The sequence below is a fragment of the Podarcis bocagei genome (assembly GCF_964188305.1).
Source record: "Podarcis bocagei genome assembly, chromosome: 1".
Classification (NCBI taxonomy): domain Eukaryota; kingdom Metazoa; phylum Chordata; class Lepidosauria; order Squamata; family Lacertidae; genus Podarcis; species Podarcis bocagei.
The window spans coordinates 96,032,901-96,049,973 of NC_138125.1; the positions used below are offsets into that span (position 1 = coordinate 96,032,901).

Genomic DNA, 17,073 nt, shown 5'->3' on the forward strand with positions numbered 1-17,073 from the left:
ACCTATTTGCTTCTGAGGGGAATCTACCTTTTACTGCAAATTAGGTATCATTTGGTTTGGAACTAACCAAATCCATGACTAGCCTAAAAGATCTGCAAATGGGATGTACAAAACACGTAGGGAAAAAGTGGGGACCAGCTTCAGGAAACACTTAGCACAGATATACTGTAACCTTTTAACATTTATCCTATTCAGGAGGTCTTCAGAATATTTAGGAAAACTTTGGAATGAATGAGAAGTTCTTAGTTTGTAAACTGCTGTACTGAATCAAGCCAGTTCTATTCTGCTGTCTTCCCCCAATCAGCCTAAACAAAATAAATGTCACCTTGGGGTACATTTTGAGAAAATTGAAGGGTTCCGTCCCCCCGCTTACTAATTATTGCAAATACAGATCCCCTGAGGAAGTAGCTATAGGAATAGCTATATAGTCAATCTGTTAAGATTTTCTGCTGAATCCTTTGGCTTTTTTCTTATTTTTAAGACATTAGAAGGAGGCTCCTACCGGGGAAGCTTAAAGGATTCCACTGGATGCTTGAACGAAAATGTGACACCTTCAACTCCTCCTTCAAGAAACCTTGAAGAAGAACAAAAAGCCAAAGCTATGAGAGGCAGAATGTAAGTAAACTTTGGGTTGTTGTTTTTTCAAGTAGGTATCCCTTATACATGACCTCAGAACCGGTGGATAAAGTCTATAGTGGTGAAGCTCTGGGCATTAGCCAGTAGGCTCCTTCAACAATCGACTTTGCTCTGATTCAGAAGAAGTTATGCTGAAACCACAGAACCAATTAAAGCTCTCCCAGAAACAGTTTTATAAACTATGGTGATGGCATTCTTAAAACTAATTCTTCTGTTCTTAATATGTTATAGAGGTAACTCGCAGCTTATACTTGTAAACTTACATGATTGCACCTTTGTGCAGTTGAGGGGGGAATAAATAAATGGAGAGGGTAGGAAATCCACCATTCCCCGCTCCCCATTTATTTAGTCCCCCACCCGCCACTGCCACCACCACACACAACTGCAGTTGCAGGTTTGCCAGGCTTTGGGAAGAAGGCTCAAGGGTTCTGGCAGTGTCCTAGAGCCCTTTTGTGACCTTCCTAGAACCCAGTGAGCAGCCCTCCACTTTGAAGAGTCTCCTGGCTTTATGCATTTTGCGTTTATGCTTGAACCTCTAGAACAGGCTTCCTCAAACTCTGCCCTCCGGATGTTTTTGGCCTACAACTCTCATGATCCCTAGCTAGCAGGAGCAGTGGTCAGGGATGATGGGAATTGTAGTCTCAAAACATCTGGAGGGCCGAGTTTGAGGAAGCCTGCTCTAGAACCAAGCCCTCTCGTAAGATGCGAGTTAACTGTATATGTCTTCACCCACTATTTTCAATAGAGCAACCAGTGACATTAATGCATGTAATGAGAGTTGAAAGAAGTTGGTTGCTTTGGTGGCTTTGAATCCTCTTGTACCACCATATAATTTTATTTTTTTAATAATGCATGCCTTTGGTGTGGGAATTGCCTGTTTATAATCAACCTGAGCTGCCCTGATATTGCCCGACTCAGATGAGAGTCTACTTAGTGAAAAGTCTACTATTACTACTTAGTCTACTAGTGAAAATAGTTGCTGACCATGTATACGTGACGTATATTTAACCTGGCTGCTACAATATGCTCCTCTTTTGAATTTTAGGTTTGTTTTAAATGAACTTGTACAGACAGAGAAAGACTATGTCAAAGACTTAGGAATTGTGGTGGAGGTGAGTAAAATAATCTAGATTGGGTATATATTCTCACTGTAGCTTCTCAAATTGAGTAATATTCTAACACTATAATCTTCATGAACCAAAACCAGATAATTTTATCTGTCATCTGAGGGCACAGAAGAAATGTTTTAATGCTGTCTTTTTGCACTTCTTTAAGGTTTAATTGCTCCCTTCCATGGATATAAAATAAGTCTCATTTGAATATGATGTGTATCTCAATAATATAACAAAATATGGAATTTGAAATTTGCTTTTTTTAATTTATTTTTTTAAAATTTCCTTAAAGGGATTCATGAAAAGGATAGAAGAAAAAGGTGTTCCTGAAGACATGAAAGGGAAAGACAAGATAGTGTTTGGTAACATTCACCAGATCTATGACTGGCACAAAGAGTAAGTCTGCAGTCAGCTTTTAACTGACTATTGCTAAAATGCATAGACTTCTCATATACATAGACATTTTACTTGGCCTGAACTACTATACTACATCCCCTCACCCTCTGGGAGAAGTTCATTGTGAGTTAATGTTCTATAGCTAGTAGCAGCAATCAACATTTCATTCAGTATGTGATCCTGAGCATTTGTTATATCCCAAGAGGTCTCTTGCAAGCTTCAAGCAAAAACTCTAGTGTCTAGTGCCATAGATGTTAGTTGACTGAATATTATGACTTACAGGACACAGCACTGTTCTGGCCTCTTACTCTAGTATTGCCTCTTTTACTCAGTAATTGCTGAAATTATTTTTCTGTGCCTCCCATTATTTGTTAGTTGCACCCATGATGAGGCTCTGTAAAATCCTTCATTTAAAATCAAATGAACATATGTTATTGGAGAATCTCAGGGTTGCAAATTGGTTGCAAAGATGAACTTTCAATTTATTATATGTGCAGAAAGGAAATAGTTCAAAAATGCAGGTGGTGGCAGGGATAAATTCCATGGAACAGAGATGTCTGATAATTGACTCCTGTTTTCACAACCTTTCCCTAAGAATTATGGGCAATTATCCCTATTTCTTTGCAACAGGAAGACTGGACTGGGGCTATCTTCATTAACAGATGAACAGCAAGGTTCTCAGTATTTGGAGGAGGATATTGCATGCCAACGGATGGGCTTTTTATATTCACTAGTTCCTCATGTGCAGTGAAATTCTCTTAACCATTAGCAGGATGATGCAGGCTAAGCTATTCAGAAGTAACTGATCTTATATGAGGGTAGTTTTATCTGTGATGCAAGACAAAATCAGATAAAACTATATAGTATGGTGGTGAAGAGTACTGAGGGAGACTTTGTGAATAGTTGTGTATTTTTTATTGCAGTTTTTTTCTTGCTGAACTGGAAAAGTGCCTTCAAGAGCACGACCGTTTAGCACAGCTCTTCATCAAACATGTGAGTTACATGCTAGTCCTTTTAAAAAATGGAAATAGCTCCTAGATGTGCCCTGGTTGTACTGATTGGATATTTTAATCACACACACACACACACACACACACACACCGCCCCCAAATGAGGATAGGAATAATACCTGGATTTTCCTCAAGCCATAAAATGGGATGTTTGAGTGGAGTGTTTATTTTGCTTTTCCAGAATAAAAGTAATTTTCCTTCAATATCCACAAAATTGTCAAGCCATAATTGTAATAATATTCTGTTTTACTTATTTTCTTCTGTTAAAACTTGGCTGGAAATGTACCCACCACCCCAAATGCTGCTTCAAATACTGTTTAGCTGCTTACTTCCTGGCTACAACCTTTGTATATTTGTACAGGATGTGTGTCTTCAAGAACAGAGCTAAACTAACACAGATGTATACCTCAGCAATTTCTAATAATACATTGCTTATTAAACAGTCTACGTTTTTTACACTTCAACTAGGATTATAGAACAAGTGCCTCCTTAGTAATAGCTTGATGGGCTTGGACCTGGATTAATATCCTATATCAATCATATACTTGCTGGCTGGCTTTGAGCATGTCCTCATCTTTTGGCTTGAGGAAGTAATAATAGTGTAGGGCCATTTAACGCAGGAGCCCATGAACTATCTCTTTGTATATTGAAGATTCTAGTTGACTGTACCACCTATTTGCTTTTGTACAGCTAGTGATCCAAGGAGCTCTGTTCCTGTCCTCTCAGCAGCAGCACTACAGCAGTGCCTAGCTGCTTCAGAAAGCTAACCGGAGAGATATGGAAGTTGCAGCAAAATGAAAGCAGCAGTGGCATGTGTGGCATGTCTCCTGACAAGCAATCATGCAGTCTTACCCTTCTTGAACAATTGCCTGAATCTGATGTCCACATGGGGCGACCCACTCGCACATTATCTTTGGGAGGAAGGAAGGTGCTTGTGCTTCGGGTTTAGGAAAGGGACTTTAGTTTTATCTTGCTTTCCTCATTCTTTTTCCAAAAGTTGGTGTCTGTACACAGTCCTTTGATCAGGTGATAGTAGACAGTAAAATTAAAACAAGGAAAATAAATACTCCCTAAGACCGTCTGGGCTGTGGCTGACAAGAGTAATTAAATTTGCTTTCTGTCACTGTCCATGCAGTGGTAAAAGCTTTAGTCTGGGCTTAGACTAAGAAAACTATGCAAATTTTGCTTTTACAGGAGAGGCGATTACACATGTATGTGGTGTACTGTCAAAACAAACCAAAATCTGAATATATAGTAGCGGAATGTGGTGCATATTTTGAGGTAAGGTTTGGCCTTCATTCCTTATTCATGTTGCAGCTTAAAATACACCTGACAGGATCTCTTCTCCCCTCTCATATTTGCACACACATTCCTACAGCTGTGTCAGCAAGCTTATCCCATTTGGATTAGTGGCTTTCCCCCTTTCTATCTTTGCTTTCCAAGTAAATTCTGTCTTATATTTAGCAGTGTGTTCTTTCTCTTGTGCCCCACCTGATTCCCTGTACATTTGTTGCTGGTAGGACCAGGCAGTTTGTGGGGGGCTGTCTTACTTACCTGTGGTATCAAATTTTTTGTTTGGTAAAGCATATTTATGCAAATGGTAAGGGGTACAGCAAGCTCTACACCTGCCACTTGGAGTCAAAGTTAGCTCTGAAAGAAAACAGGTGGAATAGATACAGATTAAAAGTTACACCATAATTTAATTAGTTCATCTTTAAAGTGCAAAAATACTCTTTATTAGAAAGTTTTGTCATCTACCTCATTGTTTTAACAGATGCATAGATGATTGGCACATGTTGTAGCAGGTGTGAGGAACTGAGGGTGGGTGGGTGTGCTTGCACACACACATACAAATATGGAGAATGATACCAGAAGTTAAAGGAAGAGAGCAACCCCTCCATACTTTATGGTTCCTAAACCTTTTTATGAAAGGATTCCATTTATGTCTGTCTCAAGGTCTAGAAACTGCCTCAAATATTAAATTTAAAAATTCTAACATTTCTGCTTAAAATCCTTCTTCTTTTTTTTAAAAAAGCAACATTTCTGCCATGTAAGCTGTTAACAACTATTCGAGTTTCATTCCCTTTGGCTTGGGGGTTGTTTCATTCCATTTAATTGACATATGGTGCCAGTATTCTTTCCAGAAATTTTTTGTACCCGTTTCTGAAGACGTTTCATGCTTGATACATTCACTTTAACCTCCTTTTCTACCCACCCACCCACACAACAAGAAGAGTAAAGGAAAATTATATTCATCTGTACAATACTAATCTTAATTGTTGCTGGCCTATTGTAGTAACATTTGGACTAGTCTAACTTCGGTTTGGAAAGATGGGCTAGTCAACATGTCATAGATGACTATAATCTCAGGGAATTGACAGAAGGCACATGTTAGAAAATTTTGCTAAAACTAAGTAAGGCATAGTCTGGTCAGTGCTTGGATGGGGACCCCTTGAGTTTCCTTGAAACAAAGACAATATATAAATAAGTATATTTTTTGTTGATATTGCCTACTTTTTATTTTCTAGGAGGTGCAACAAGAAATAAACCAGCGGCTAACACTCAGTGACTTCTTAATAAAGCCCATTCAAAGAATAACCAAGTACCAGCTGCTACTCAAGGTGAAATATACCAGTGAAGTGTTGTGTCTAGGAAAAAGGTTATCCAAATACCTGTATACTGATAATGGGGGGGGAAAACAACCCAACCCAGTTGCTATAGCAGGCTAAACCACAATGCTCCCTGGAGCATTGTATGTATACTGGAGCTTTACTTGTTTGTTTTCCCCCATACTGCATCAAAGCTATTGCAGTACAGGGGGCGTGCACTGTGAAGGCAGGGTTGAGTGGATGGGGTGTTTTCCAGGTGCCCTATAGAGACCATTTAAATTTGAAAGGTATGGCTACATGTTCAGCATTCAAAAAGCCTGCAGATTCAATCATGCATAATAAAATTACTGTAGATCACAATAAAATTTGTAAATGTATACATTTTGTTTCAGTCTTGTGTTCTATTTGTTCATCAGTTAGGACCTTTAAATGGGTGGCACTTTTAAACCGCAGCATAGACTCACCTAAAGTTAGTGCTCTCATGTGTCTTTATTCCTTAACATCTTGAGAGGGTTTGGAACCTTGCCACGCAAAATCATTTCCACAAGTAAGCAAGTATGCCTTCAAAGGGGAAGATATTAATATGTATTCTTGTTAATTATTTTTAAGAGGATGTTTTTCATTCATGTAGGATTTTCTAAAATATAGTGAAAAAGCTGGGCTGGAATGTTCAGAGACAGAGGTATGGACTTTTATCTGCTTTCTTTTCTCTTTTGTATTGTTTTTATTGAATGATTATAATGTGTTCATGTTGTGAGCTGGCTTGGGTGTTTGCATATTAACAGAAAGTCAAGATACCAAAAAAGTATATAAGAGTGATTTTCATATGGTGAAACCAGTAAGAAAAAGAAAAATGATTTTTTTATTGTTTACTCCCCACCCTACCCCCACTGCCTTTAAATACTTGCTTTTATGCTGTATTCATTTTCAGTAATGTTTGATGTAAAATGTCAACTCGAGCTAAAATTAGCCTTATGAGCAGCAAATTGAATATCCTTACTTTAGACCTTCCTTGCCCTCTTCCTTTGGTCATCAAGGATAGTTGCAATTGACACAAGGTGACATTTGATATGATGCATTAATTGAAAACACAAAGTTACAAATACGGAAGACACAAGTTCAGATACCAGCCTAGAACTTGCAAAGGCTCTTTCAGTACACCAAGATGTTGCTTGATCTCACTTCCTTTGTCCCAGGCAGCATCACCCCCTCCAGCAGTTGTGATCCAACAGCTGGAGGGGACCGTGTTGGCTACCAAACAGTATTTGTTCAGATAATTTTATTGAAGTCCCTTTCAAGCATTCTCCACATGCTCACCTTTGTGTTGAATGGAGCTTTACAGCCCCTTCCTGCCATCAGTTCATGGGGGGGGGGGGAGGTCTGAAGTGGGGAGCTTTCTCTTTATGCATAGGCTCACTCTGTCCCATACTGCAGTGGTTGCCAATAATTGGATCAGTGGGCACATTTTGAATTTTGAAAGAGTGCACCATGGGGGCATGGCATAACACAAAATTAGACAATACAGTCAGATGGAGCTTTTCCCTCATTCACAGGTCTGGAACAGGAGTTCAAAATCCTTTTCCTATGTCCAAAACCAACCGTTCTGTAGCCCCACTTAAAGGCAGGCTGTGGAGCTATGGCTTCAGCAGGGCTTGCATTTGGTAAAGTTAATGGGGCTTGCTGATAGTTAATGGTCTCTAGGTGGTTTGAGGCAAAGGCAGCTTCATATGACTGGCTTGCAAGGTAGTAAGGGATTCAGTTCCTGCCCCACCTGTGGTTGGCTTCACTGAACCACTTTCACACCACAGCCAAAACAAGGAAGGCTCTTCTTGTTCTGGTCACTTTGGGCATTTCATGTGTACAGCAGGCATCTACATGGGTGGGAATTGTGGTCAGTCCATGGTGGCAATAATTGTGCCTGCTAGAATTATTTTGGGTCACACTGTAAGTGTGATGAGAAGCCATATTTGAAGTTCCACTGTCTAGCTACTTTAGTAATTGGTTATACTGTCCTGCAAAATAAGCATTGACCCCCTTGCTTCAGCGTTCTTGAGCTATTTGCTCCACTGACATCTTTCTACAAGATACCCACTTTCAGACTCTGGCCTGTGTACCATGGATGGAAGGGTCAATACGTGGTTTGCCCTATCTTGAGTAGGGTAGCACACTAGATGCCCTTTCATTCCTTCCAGTTCTGATTATGTGTTGCATCTCTCTAATAGAAAGCTGTGGAGCTGATGTGCCTTGTTCCTAAACGCTGCAATGACATGATGAACCTGGGTCGTCTTCAGGGCTTTGAGGTAAAAGTCAATATTTTTGAATGTGGATATAATAGTACAATTGTTGACACTAATAGCTGTGTCTCATTGGAATAGTCCAACTGCATTTTAGAAGGGGGGGATTGTGTGCACTTTCTTCCATAAAATGGTGGGTATGAGATGCTTAAACTTTCTGCTTTGAGTCTTACCCAGGAAGGAAGTTTCGTTTGTACACTTGTGGGCATGAGTGTGCTCTCACACATGTTCATACACACACACACAGAGAGACACACACCTGAACGGAGACTGTTTAATCATTTCCTTTGGCACCTGTAATCACATAGCAAGAAGTTTCTTATGCCTGGTGCCTTTTACCTTTGCTGTTGTTGTTGAAGGCATCACTGTGACTCTCAGTCCAGTGAAACCTTGAAGCTTCTATGTAGTATTGTGTTAAAGTTGTTGTAGCTTATAGATAATTTCCCTGTTACTCCTGATTCTCCACTGTGGGATTGCTTAATTTATAAGTCATTTTGAGTAAAACTTCAGGCATCTGCTTCAGAGTCACCAATGTGGAAATCTTACATATGGCAGAGCATTGGACTGAATCCCTTATCACACATACAATATAGTATGGTGTGGGAGATATGCACATACACCTGTGTGTGTGTTGCATGCCAAATTCCTGTGTTCCTTCAGGGTTTTTTGATGCAGGAGGTTTGCAAGGGTCAGATATATGGGTGGGCATTCATATATTGTACGTAATTCCATATTCATGTTAGAGTATTGGGTACATGAACTTGGTAGCGAGTTTTGAGCATAAATGGCTAAACATCATGTGATAATGAATCATTTCACACACGTGAGCAAATCATAAGGTCTACCCCAGACCATGTGATAACATGCTGGCCATGATTGGGTGCCTTTCCTCTTTCTATGCCATCTGTGTTTAACTTAACATTTATTTAACTTAGGGCAAGCTGGCAGCCCAAGGGAAGTTGCTACAGCAGGATACATTCTATGTAACAGAGCAGGATTCTGGAGGTCTCTCTCGGCCAAAAGAACGCAGAGTTTTCCTCTTTGAGCAAATTGTCATCTTTAGTGAACTTCTGAGGAAAGGCTCTCTAACACCTGGGTACCTGTTTAAGCGAAGCATAAAGGTAAGTTGTGGTTGTGCTTCCTTGAGTCATTTGGAAACTTCACTGCAGTGCATTTTTCCTTTTCTTGGTTTGTTGCACACTAGATAAGCAAAGTTGGTGGTGTGAAAAGGTCCTTCTGCTTCAGTGCAGGAGGTTTAAAGAAGATGGCCATTAGGCCCTTTTCCAGTCCTACAGTACTATCATGTCATTCTCTGACTTGCAGCCATGGTGTACGATAGATATATAATCTATTTTAATATTCTATTCTATTATTCTGTGGTGTGTGTGTGTGTGTGTGTGTGTGTGTGTGTGTGTGCAGACTGAGTGAGTGATTATATAAAACTGCTAGGATAGCATAGGGTTAGGATAATGAGCGTCAAAATAACATCACATCTAATTAGAGCTGAACTATCTAAACCAGAATTGGAGAACCTTAGGCCTAGGGGCCAAATGCCCCTTGGCCCCTCAGTACTCTCACTTGGCCATACCCCATTCCCAAGCTACACCCTCTCGCAGACAGCCTCAGCAGTCTCCTTCACTGCTTTTGCCTGGATGAAATGTGTTGTTGACCTACAAAAACACCTCTTGCTTGCCTTGATGGATGGGTGGGTGTTGTGTGTGTGTGTGTGTGCTTCTGAATTCTACATGGCTCAAATATAGCCTACTGTACAAAGGTAGAAGTTGCATCCGTTGCCCCACCCACTTTCATCTGTGCCCTACTGGCATCCGCCCCCTAGAAAGTTGCCCATGAAGGAAAGAGACCTTCAGGACTGAAGAAGATTCCCAACCCCTGCTCTAAATGTTCAGCAAAAAACTTCAGTCAGCAGATGATAAACCTTTGTACACTTGCATTGTATGCCTGGGCAAAGAGCATTATACTTTCCCTCTTAGAGGCTGTTCTGTTTGTGCTTGTGTTTATTTGACAATATGACAGAAAGCATTTTCTGTTTTGGAGGGCATCTCATGTAGAGCAATTTTCTTCCTACCACCCATAATTATTAGCATTGCTAACCATTAAAGAAAGCCAGTAACTCAGAGATAATTGAACTGTTCATGAAGATGCTTAGCACAGAAGCTGAAGAACAAAGCTGAAAGCCAAGTATTCTCTATGGGATGTTACTTCCAGAGAGTTCCTCCTCTGGAGAAGTGAACCTTCTGTGGTTGCTGCTCTTCATTTGGGCAGTGGTGGCAGGGCCATCTTTCAGTTTAGCTGCTATATAGTTTACCTGAAGTTGCTTGCCCCCCCTTGAATGAGCATTGAGCTTTCTCTGGTTGCTTGCAGATGACATACCTAATCCTTGAGGATAATGTGGACAATGATCCCTGCAAATTCGCACTCATGAGTCGGGAAACGTCAGAAAGGCTCATTTTGCAGGCAGCCAATCCTGAAATCCAGCAAGCTTGGGTGGAGGATATCAATCAAGTGCTGGACACACAGAGGGACTTCTTAAATGGTAAGCATTTTTACCTCTGTCCTTGATTATAGAAAACCCAAGTGCTTTCTGACTGTTCTGGGCAGAACCTTATTCCTACCTAGATTGCTGTTGCAGGCCGCCTCCATAACTGTCATGTACACTGACCTTCCTTTTAAATGGAGCATGACTGGAGGCAGATAAATTTTGTGCTAGGGATTAAAATCTAGGGTGAAAATCTTTTTTCTTTTAGGAAGTCTAGCAGTGGAGTTCAGGATGGGGTGTGTTGGATTGTACCATTGTCTCCCAGATCACCTCATCCAGATACTTACTGCCACTCTCAAAGAATTCTATAAATGGTTTACCAAGACAAGTCCTACTTTCTCAGAAACCATGTTAATTCTTCTTCAGCAACACTTCTTTTTGTATATGCTGTCATCTTTCACAACAGTGTCCAGCAGTTTACCTGGAACAGATGCTAGGCTAACTGGCTTGTCATTTCCTGTAGCCCTCTTTAACAATTGACCACTTCACAGTCCTTAGGTATGCAAGCCAGTCTTGGGTACAACCTACATTTTCCCCCCAATGAAGCTGAATCATGTGAGATTCAGGACATATTAGAGGAAGTCCTACTTCACACAGTATGTAGTTTCAACTATGGACTCCTCTTCTACTCGGAGGGGATATAGCAGCCCACAGGTTTCCCATCCATGTTATATTTGCATATAGTAAGGGATGGGCATGCAGAGCTCCTGACTTTGAAACTAGGTTTGTTCTGTTTTCTTCTTGTTCTTAAGCCAGAATTTTGCAGAAGCTGCCTTTGCCTCTCTTCTCTACCAATTTCATCTTAAATAAAATAAAGATTAGTAAACTTTTAGGTCTAGCTGCTATTTAGTATCAACCACCAGAGCAACAAATTATGAAAGCAGGAGGGGCATCACTGAGCAGACACTGCTCACTGTTGCTGTTATCGAGAGGCTAGAAGTAGGGAGTATTACTATGAGCTCCAAGCAGGCCTGATCTGCACCGTTGGGTTTTTACAGTCTTGTTAAGTCAGCACTTGTGAAAGTGCTTCCCTCACTCTTCCTGAAGAGAAACTTAAAGTGCTTCCAAGCTATGTAGGTGAATGGTTTGTATTTTCCCAGGCTACTTGTTTAAAACAAGCTAAACATGGTGTCCCTTGCATTAGGCAAACATGGTGTCGCAAATGGGCAGGTCTGTACTAACTCCTAGTGTTCTACTCCAGCACTACAGTCTCCTATAGAGTACCAGCGCAAAGAAAACAGCAGTTCTGCTGTAATGAGACCCCAGACCAGCAGGGTACCTCAGCCCATCACCAGACCCTATTCCTCAGGTCCAGTAGGGTCGGATAAACCTTTGAAGGCTACAATGCGTAACCCATCTCTTCCACCTCTGAAAATATCTACCTCCAATGGCAGCACAGGGCATGAGCAGCACCAGCCTGGGGACAAATATGAACTAATCAAGGTATGTATGTATTTTCACTTTGTGTTGTTGTGTTTTTTACTGCAATTGCCATCATTTCAAATTTGGCCTGTTACTGATCCTGGTTAGTGGATGTGAGTACTTGAACCCGTGAGTCAATATATAGATGGTAACTGCTGATCCAAGAAGGAAATGGTCTTCAGCTTTCAGACAGCAACATCCAGTCTTAAGCCGGTTCTGGGTGTTAGGAAAGGGCTCAAGAATCTGCATGGTGCGATTTTGTTGAAAAGCTGAAAGCAAATTTGACAGAGGGAAACACAAGTGCATCTCTAGCCTTGAAATCACTGCCTCATGTGCTGGTGGCTATTAGCTGTAGTTGCTTTAAAGAACAACAACAATCTTAAGACAAATTCATGGGGAGTGGTCCCCACTGATGGCTGAATGGGAAGTCCATGTTCAGAGGGAGTAGATAACAGCAAGAGAGTGCAATTGCCTTCATTCCTTATTGCAGACTTCTCAGCAACAACTGGGATAAGTGAAACATAGGAATCTGTGGTATACCAAGTCAGACTGCTAGTCTGCCTGGCTCAGTATTGTCTACACTGACTAGCAGGGTTTCAGTCCTAACTCTCTCCCAGCCCTACCTGGACATGAGTTGAACCAGGGAGCTTTTGCACACAAAGTTCTTCTTGCTTCTTATTTTTCTTTACCTTAATTATATCAGCTGCAGTACTTCCATTATGTGACCAGGGTTTCACTTTGCCTTCCAAAACCGATGTAACTTGATGCATTTATTTAACTGATCTTCTTTCCTTGCCCTCCCATCTCCCAAATTAGGAAAATAATCGATTTTCAAAAATGTCCTATGAAATTAGTTGACAACTGTTGTGTCCCAAGCTTATGTGTAGGTTTTGTTCACAAGCAGGCTATTAAAAAGAACTACTGCTTATAGTGACAATGAGTATGCATTTGTGAATTTACGCCAACTGATCTGTAGTCTGTCAATCACACAGCACCACATGGAAGGAAACACAGTGCAGTTGCCTAGGCAACATGCTGCTGTGCACACTGAGATGTCTTGTAAACTCTTAGTACACTTAAATGTGTTGCCCAGGAGATGCTGATAAAAAAAACTTAGCATTGCACCCGAGCTATCTTGTCACTGTTGCTTTCTGTGTCTCTTCTTCAGAATGACTTGGGTGGGTGCAATGGGACCTCTTCTATGGTGGTCATCAAAGATTACTATGCACTGAAGGAGAATGAAATCTGTGTCAACCAGGGTGAGGTGGTCCAAGTACTTGCCATTAACCAGCAGAACATGTTCCTTGTGTACCAGCCTGCCAATGACCATTCACCAGCAGCAGAAGGATGGATCCCAGGGAATATATTGGCTCCCCTCACTAAATCAACTACAGATAATAGCGATGGAGGCATAAAGTAAGTGCTGTGTTGGATTCCCTGGGAGCAGTATGTGGATTTTTGAGGAAAAATAAAACCCAAATCTTAGGATTTTCCTGCCTTTTAAAAAAATCTACAGTGCCATTGGAACAAACTTTGCTTGGTAACACAACATGGGGTATCCATGTTGGCATAGTTGGGCTTTTGTTGGAATTTTGTTCTCTCCCCGCTCTGCCCCCATAGTTTGTAAAGAATTGAAATCTATAGACAGTTTAAAGGGCATGGTTCCCCCCCCCCATCCTTTCCTAAATATGGACCTGATTTGACTGGACTTGTATTTATCTTGTGTTTTAAATTGCTTATAATATATATAAATATAAATATATATATATATATAGGTTATAATGATATAGAGCAAAGAAAAACACCACCCACATACATCAGGCCTTGTATTGGATTGAGACCCACTTCTCAAGGAATAGAGATTCAATGTTGTCAATGGCAATTTCTTGTACAGATTGTAACTTTTTTATTTTGAAAGTTTCTTTTTTCTGTTCACATAATATTTTGTAAAAATAATTTGGTTTGAGAAATCCCCTTTGGAGTACATTCCTGTAAAAAGTATTTTGCACTATTTAAAGAAACCCATATTTGAAGTCAGGTTGTGCAATATTATGGATAGTCGCAATGTTCATCATTGTACCTGTAATGTAACTAATAATTTTAAATGTACTATTTTAAATATGTAAAATAAATTTTCACCATGAGCATGTTTTGATGAGGTTAAAAAGGACCAGTTTTTGACCCTCTTTAAGTTCTTATTTTTCTTACAATGTTTTGTTGCTTATTTAACAAATGTGTGAATACTATTTCACCTTTTTTTGAAATTTGTCAGTTTGAAATGACTAAATAATGCAAGAAAATGTTTTTGATATTAAATACTGAAGGTACAATCCTTTTTGTAAAACCAGTTGATTTTTATTTTTTTTTTAATCTTCAGTTGTCAAAAATTGATTCAGCATTGGTTATCTTGCACAGATTCCTTGGAGTACAGTTGTTGAAGGGAGCTATTCAATGGACTTTTAAGTACTGAAGATTAGGTGTGTTGACTCATTAGATTTAACGTATGCTGCAGCAAATGAATAAGGCCCAGTGCAGGCACAGTGTTGCCAGTCTTTATATCTTAAGAGAGAGGGAATAGCCTACACGAAGATTTCCACACAAAGAATTTTTTCTTATTAGCCTTAGCCATGATTTATTGTTGCATCTGCATAGATGCTAACCATGTTTAGCCATGAGTCTGATTTCTAACCAGGATTTGAAGCAAGACTGCAAATATTTGCTAAGCTACTTCGCATTAACCATGGTTAGCATTGGTGCATCCTGAATGTAGTGCTCAACTATGGCAAAAACCAACAAGAGAAGAGGTGAATTTACACCAAAGAGGGGAGAAAGAATGTGAGCTCACAGCACACCTCCTGCTTTCTTGTCAATGCTTAATATGGTTAGGTCTGCACTGGGCCTAATAATTTATAGTCTTTACAAAGTTATCATAGAATTGTAGAGTTGGAGGGACTAGTAGGGTCATTTAGTCCAATCCCCTGCAGAGCAGGAATCTTCTGCCCAATGTGGGGATTGAACCCCAACCCTGAGATTAAGAGTCTCGTGCTCTATCAACTGAGCTTTGTCCTGACCATCATTCATCCAGTGAAGATCAAAAGGTGATATCAAGGCCTGAGGAAATGGGGAGTGACAGAAGTTTCTTAATGGAACTCACATGCTGGTTTTGCCAGGCGTTTGTGTGATTGGCCTTGCTCAGGGTAACCTCCCATATTAGGAACAAGCCCAGGGGGCATATTCACAAAATTCAGTGAAATGTGGAAGCAGTTATTTTCACGGCAAGGGGAATTGTCATGTGGGTTGGGACTTAGGTTTTTGACCATGACTTTTCATGCACAAAACTGCTATGCTACAGGAAGACCAATGATACAGCAAACATTGCACCAATGGAAATAAAGCACAATGACTTGCTGGGTGGGAAAAACATGGACAATATATGCATAAATACATAACAGTACAGAGAGAGAAGGCCTGTGTATCTCTCTCATGGGTTTCACGCTACTATAGAATATCACTGCAAATGTTGAGAATTCTGTACACTTTGTTTCAAAGCCTTTTATGTTCTCAAAATTACTTCAAGCTAACTTGAATGTATAGGGGGAAATGGGAATTTTTCTTCCCCTCCTCTCCAACATTAAAAGTTTGGCCTTTTATTCAGAAAAAAAGCAAATCTATATCAATTTTACTTCACTAGTTTTATGTTCCTTAATAATGTTCACATTCTTTCCCATTTACTTATCATGCTTCTATGGATGATATGCTCAAGTATAATCTTGGAGAAATATGCCCCCTGAGCTCTGCAAACCAAAGCCCTGTTCATGCCTGCAGTACACACATTCACTGAATGTTTGGGTGAAGGAGTGAAACCACAGGTCATTAGGAGCCCCTTTCACACCTTCTGCTAATTATACTTGAATATGAAGCTATATTTCCCCCACTTGTTCAGTGAGCATGCATGTGGAGGTTATGAACAGGACTGGTACAGTGCAGTATCACATGGTTTGATGATATCGATATCCATTGCATGTGCCCAAACAATGTTGCCTATCAGACTTCTCTTGTAACACTAGCATATACACAGTTCATAAACTACGGTTGACCACAATTTGATATAAATCAGTTTAGTCTTGTGATGGTGTGGCTTATTTGCGCTAAGCCTTGGGGTTTTTTTGCTTTTTAATATTACACTGCAGCCAAGTAATCTGGTGAACAATACTATAAGCACAAAAGCATTTCAGTACTGGAACAAAGTGTTGTTTCGTGAGAAAATTCATAAAATGTTTATTCATCTCCCAGTTTGCATGCAACTTTTTGAGTAGCTCTACACACCATTTTTCACCACAGAAAAAAAAGACGAATGTCATACGTGTGTACACACATCCAGAACCTCTTGCTCAATTGGGAATCCCAGATATATGTACATGAATGTTTAAAAGATGTATGTGTGGATGCCCACCCTTCACATATTTTCTGCAGGAAACACTGGTGTTACAGCAGTGTTTTCCTGTGGCAGTTATGAAGTGCAGACCTGCCCTTTCTTGTAAGGTATGTTGTTATGTCTTCATAGCTGGGATCAGAGTCTAGACTTGCAGCATACATACATACATACATACATACATACATACATACATACAAGCCCAAGACAAATACAGCAGACAACTGAGCCATGGTTCTAGCTGTTTTGCTTCTGTTTTTGAAAAGTGAGTTCTCACTCAGCTGTATACATGAAAATGTATTACAAATCTACGGAGGGGGGATTCTCTGTTATAAAGTGACATGCAGGGGCGATCCAGTTAATGACTAAATAGTTGTCAGTATTCTTATTTGCTTTGATACATACACTTTCCTATTTCTGCTTCCCCATCCTAAAGAAAACATTTTGTGGCAAAGGTAGGATGTGTATTGGGACACAAAATGGGAATATATAAACTTCATTTTCTGTTCCTTAGAGCAGAAAGACAAGCATTGCTACACTTAAGCAAAGAAGTTCCTGTTCTTTCAACATGCCTGTGTTTTATCAACTCAGCTGTACTATGATGT

The 17,073-nt window shown here is 40.1% G+C and overlaps 1 protein-coding gene across 21 annotated transcripts in view; it reads left to right on the forward strand.

Annotated features, from left to right (window-relative positions):
- KALRN (kalirin RhoGEF kinase) overlaps window positions 1-17,073 on the forward strand; it is a 501,553-nt gene that overhangs the window by 460,975 nt on the left and 23,505 nt on the right. For 17 of the 21 annotated variants that reach the window (XM_081188031.1, XM_081188017.1, XM_081188032.1 and 14 more), the window contains 12 exons: window positions 482-615; window positions 1,682-1,748; window positions 2,041-2,144; window positions 3,068-3,137; window positions 4,349-4,435; window positions 5,683-5,775; window positions 6,395-6,445; window positions 7,986-8,063; window positions 8,993-9,178; window positions 10,440-10,611; window positions 11,816-12,057; window positions 13,205-13,452. In XM_081188031.1, the coding sequence (XP_081044157.1) occupies window positions 482-615; window positions 1,682-1,748; window positions 2,041-2,144; window positions 3,068-3,137; window positions 4,349-4,435; window positions 5,683-5,775; window positions 6,395-6,445; window positions 7,986-8,063; window positions 8,993-9,178; window positions 10,440-10,611; window positions 11,816-12,057; window positions 13,205-13,452 (1,532 nt within the window). Of the gene's footprint in view, window positions 1-481; window positions 616-1,681; window positions 1,749-2,040; window positions 2,145-3,067; window positions 3,138-4,348; window positions 4,436-5,682; window positions 5,776-6,394; window positions 6,446-7,985; window positions 8,064-8,992; window positions 9,179-10,439; window positions 10,612-11,815; window positions 12,058-13,204; window positions 14,367-17,073 lie in introns of those variants that run through there. The other 4 variants (XM_081188025.1, XM_081188027.1, XM_081188026.1 and 1 more) reach the window with 1 other exon arrangement.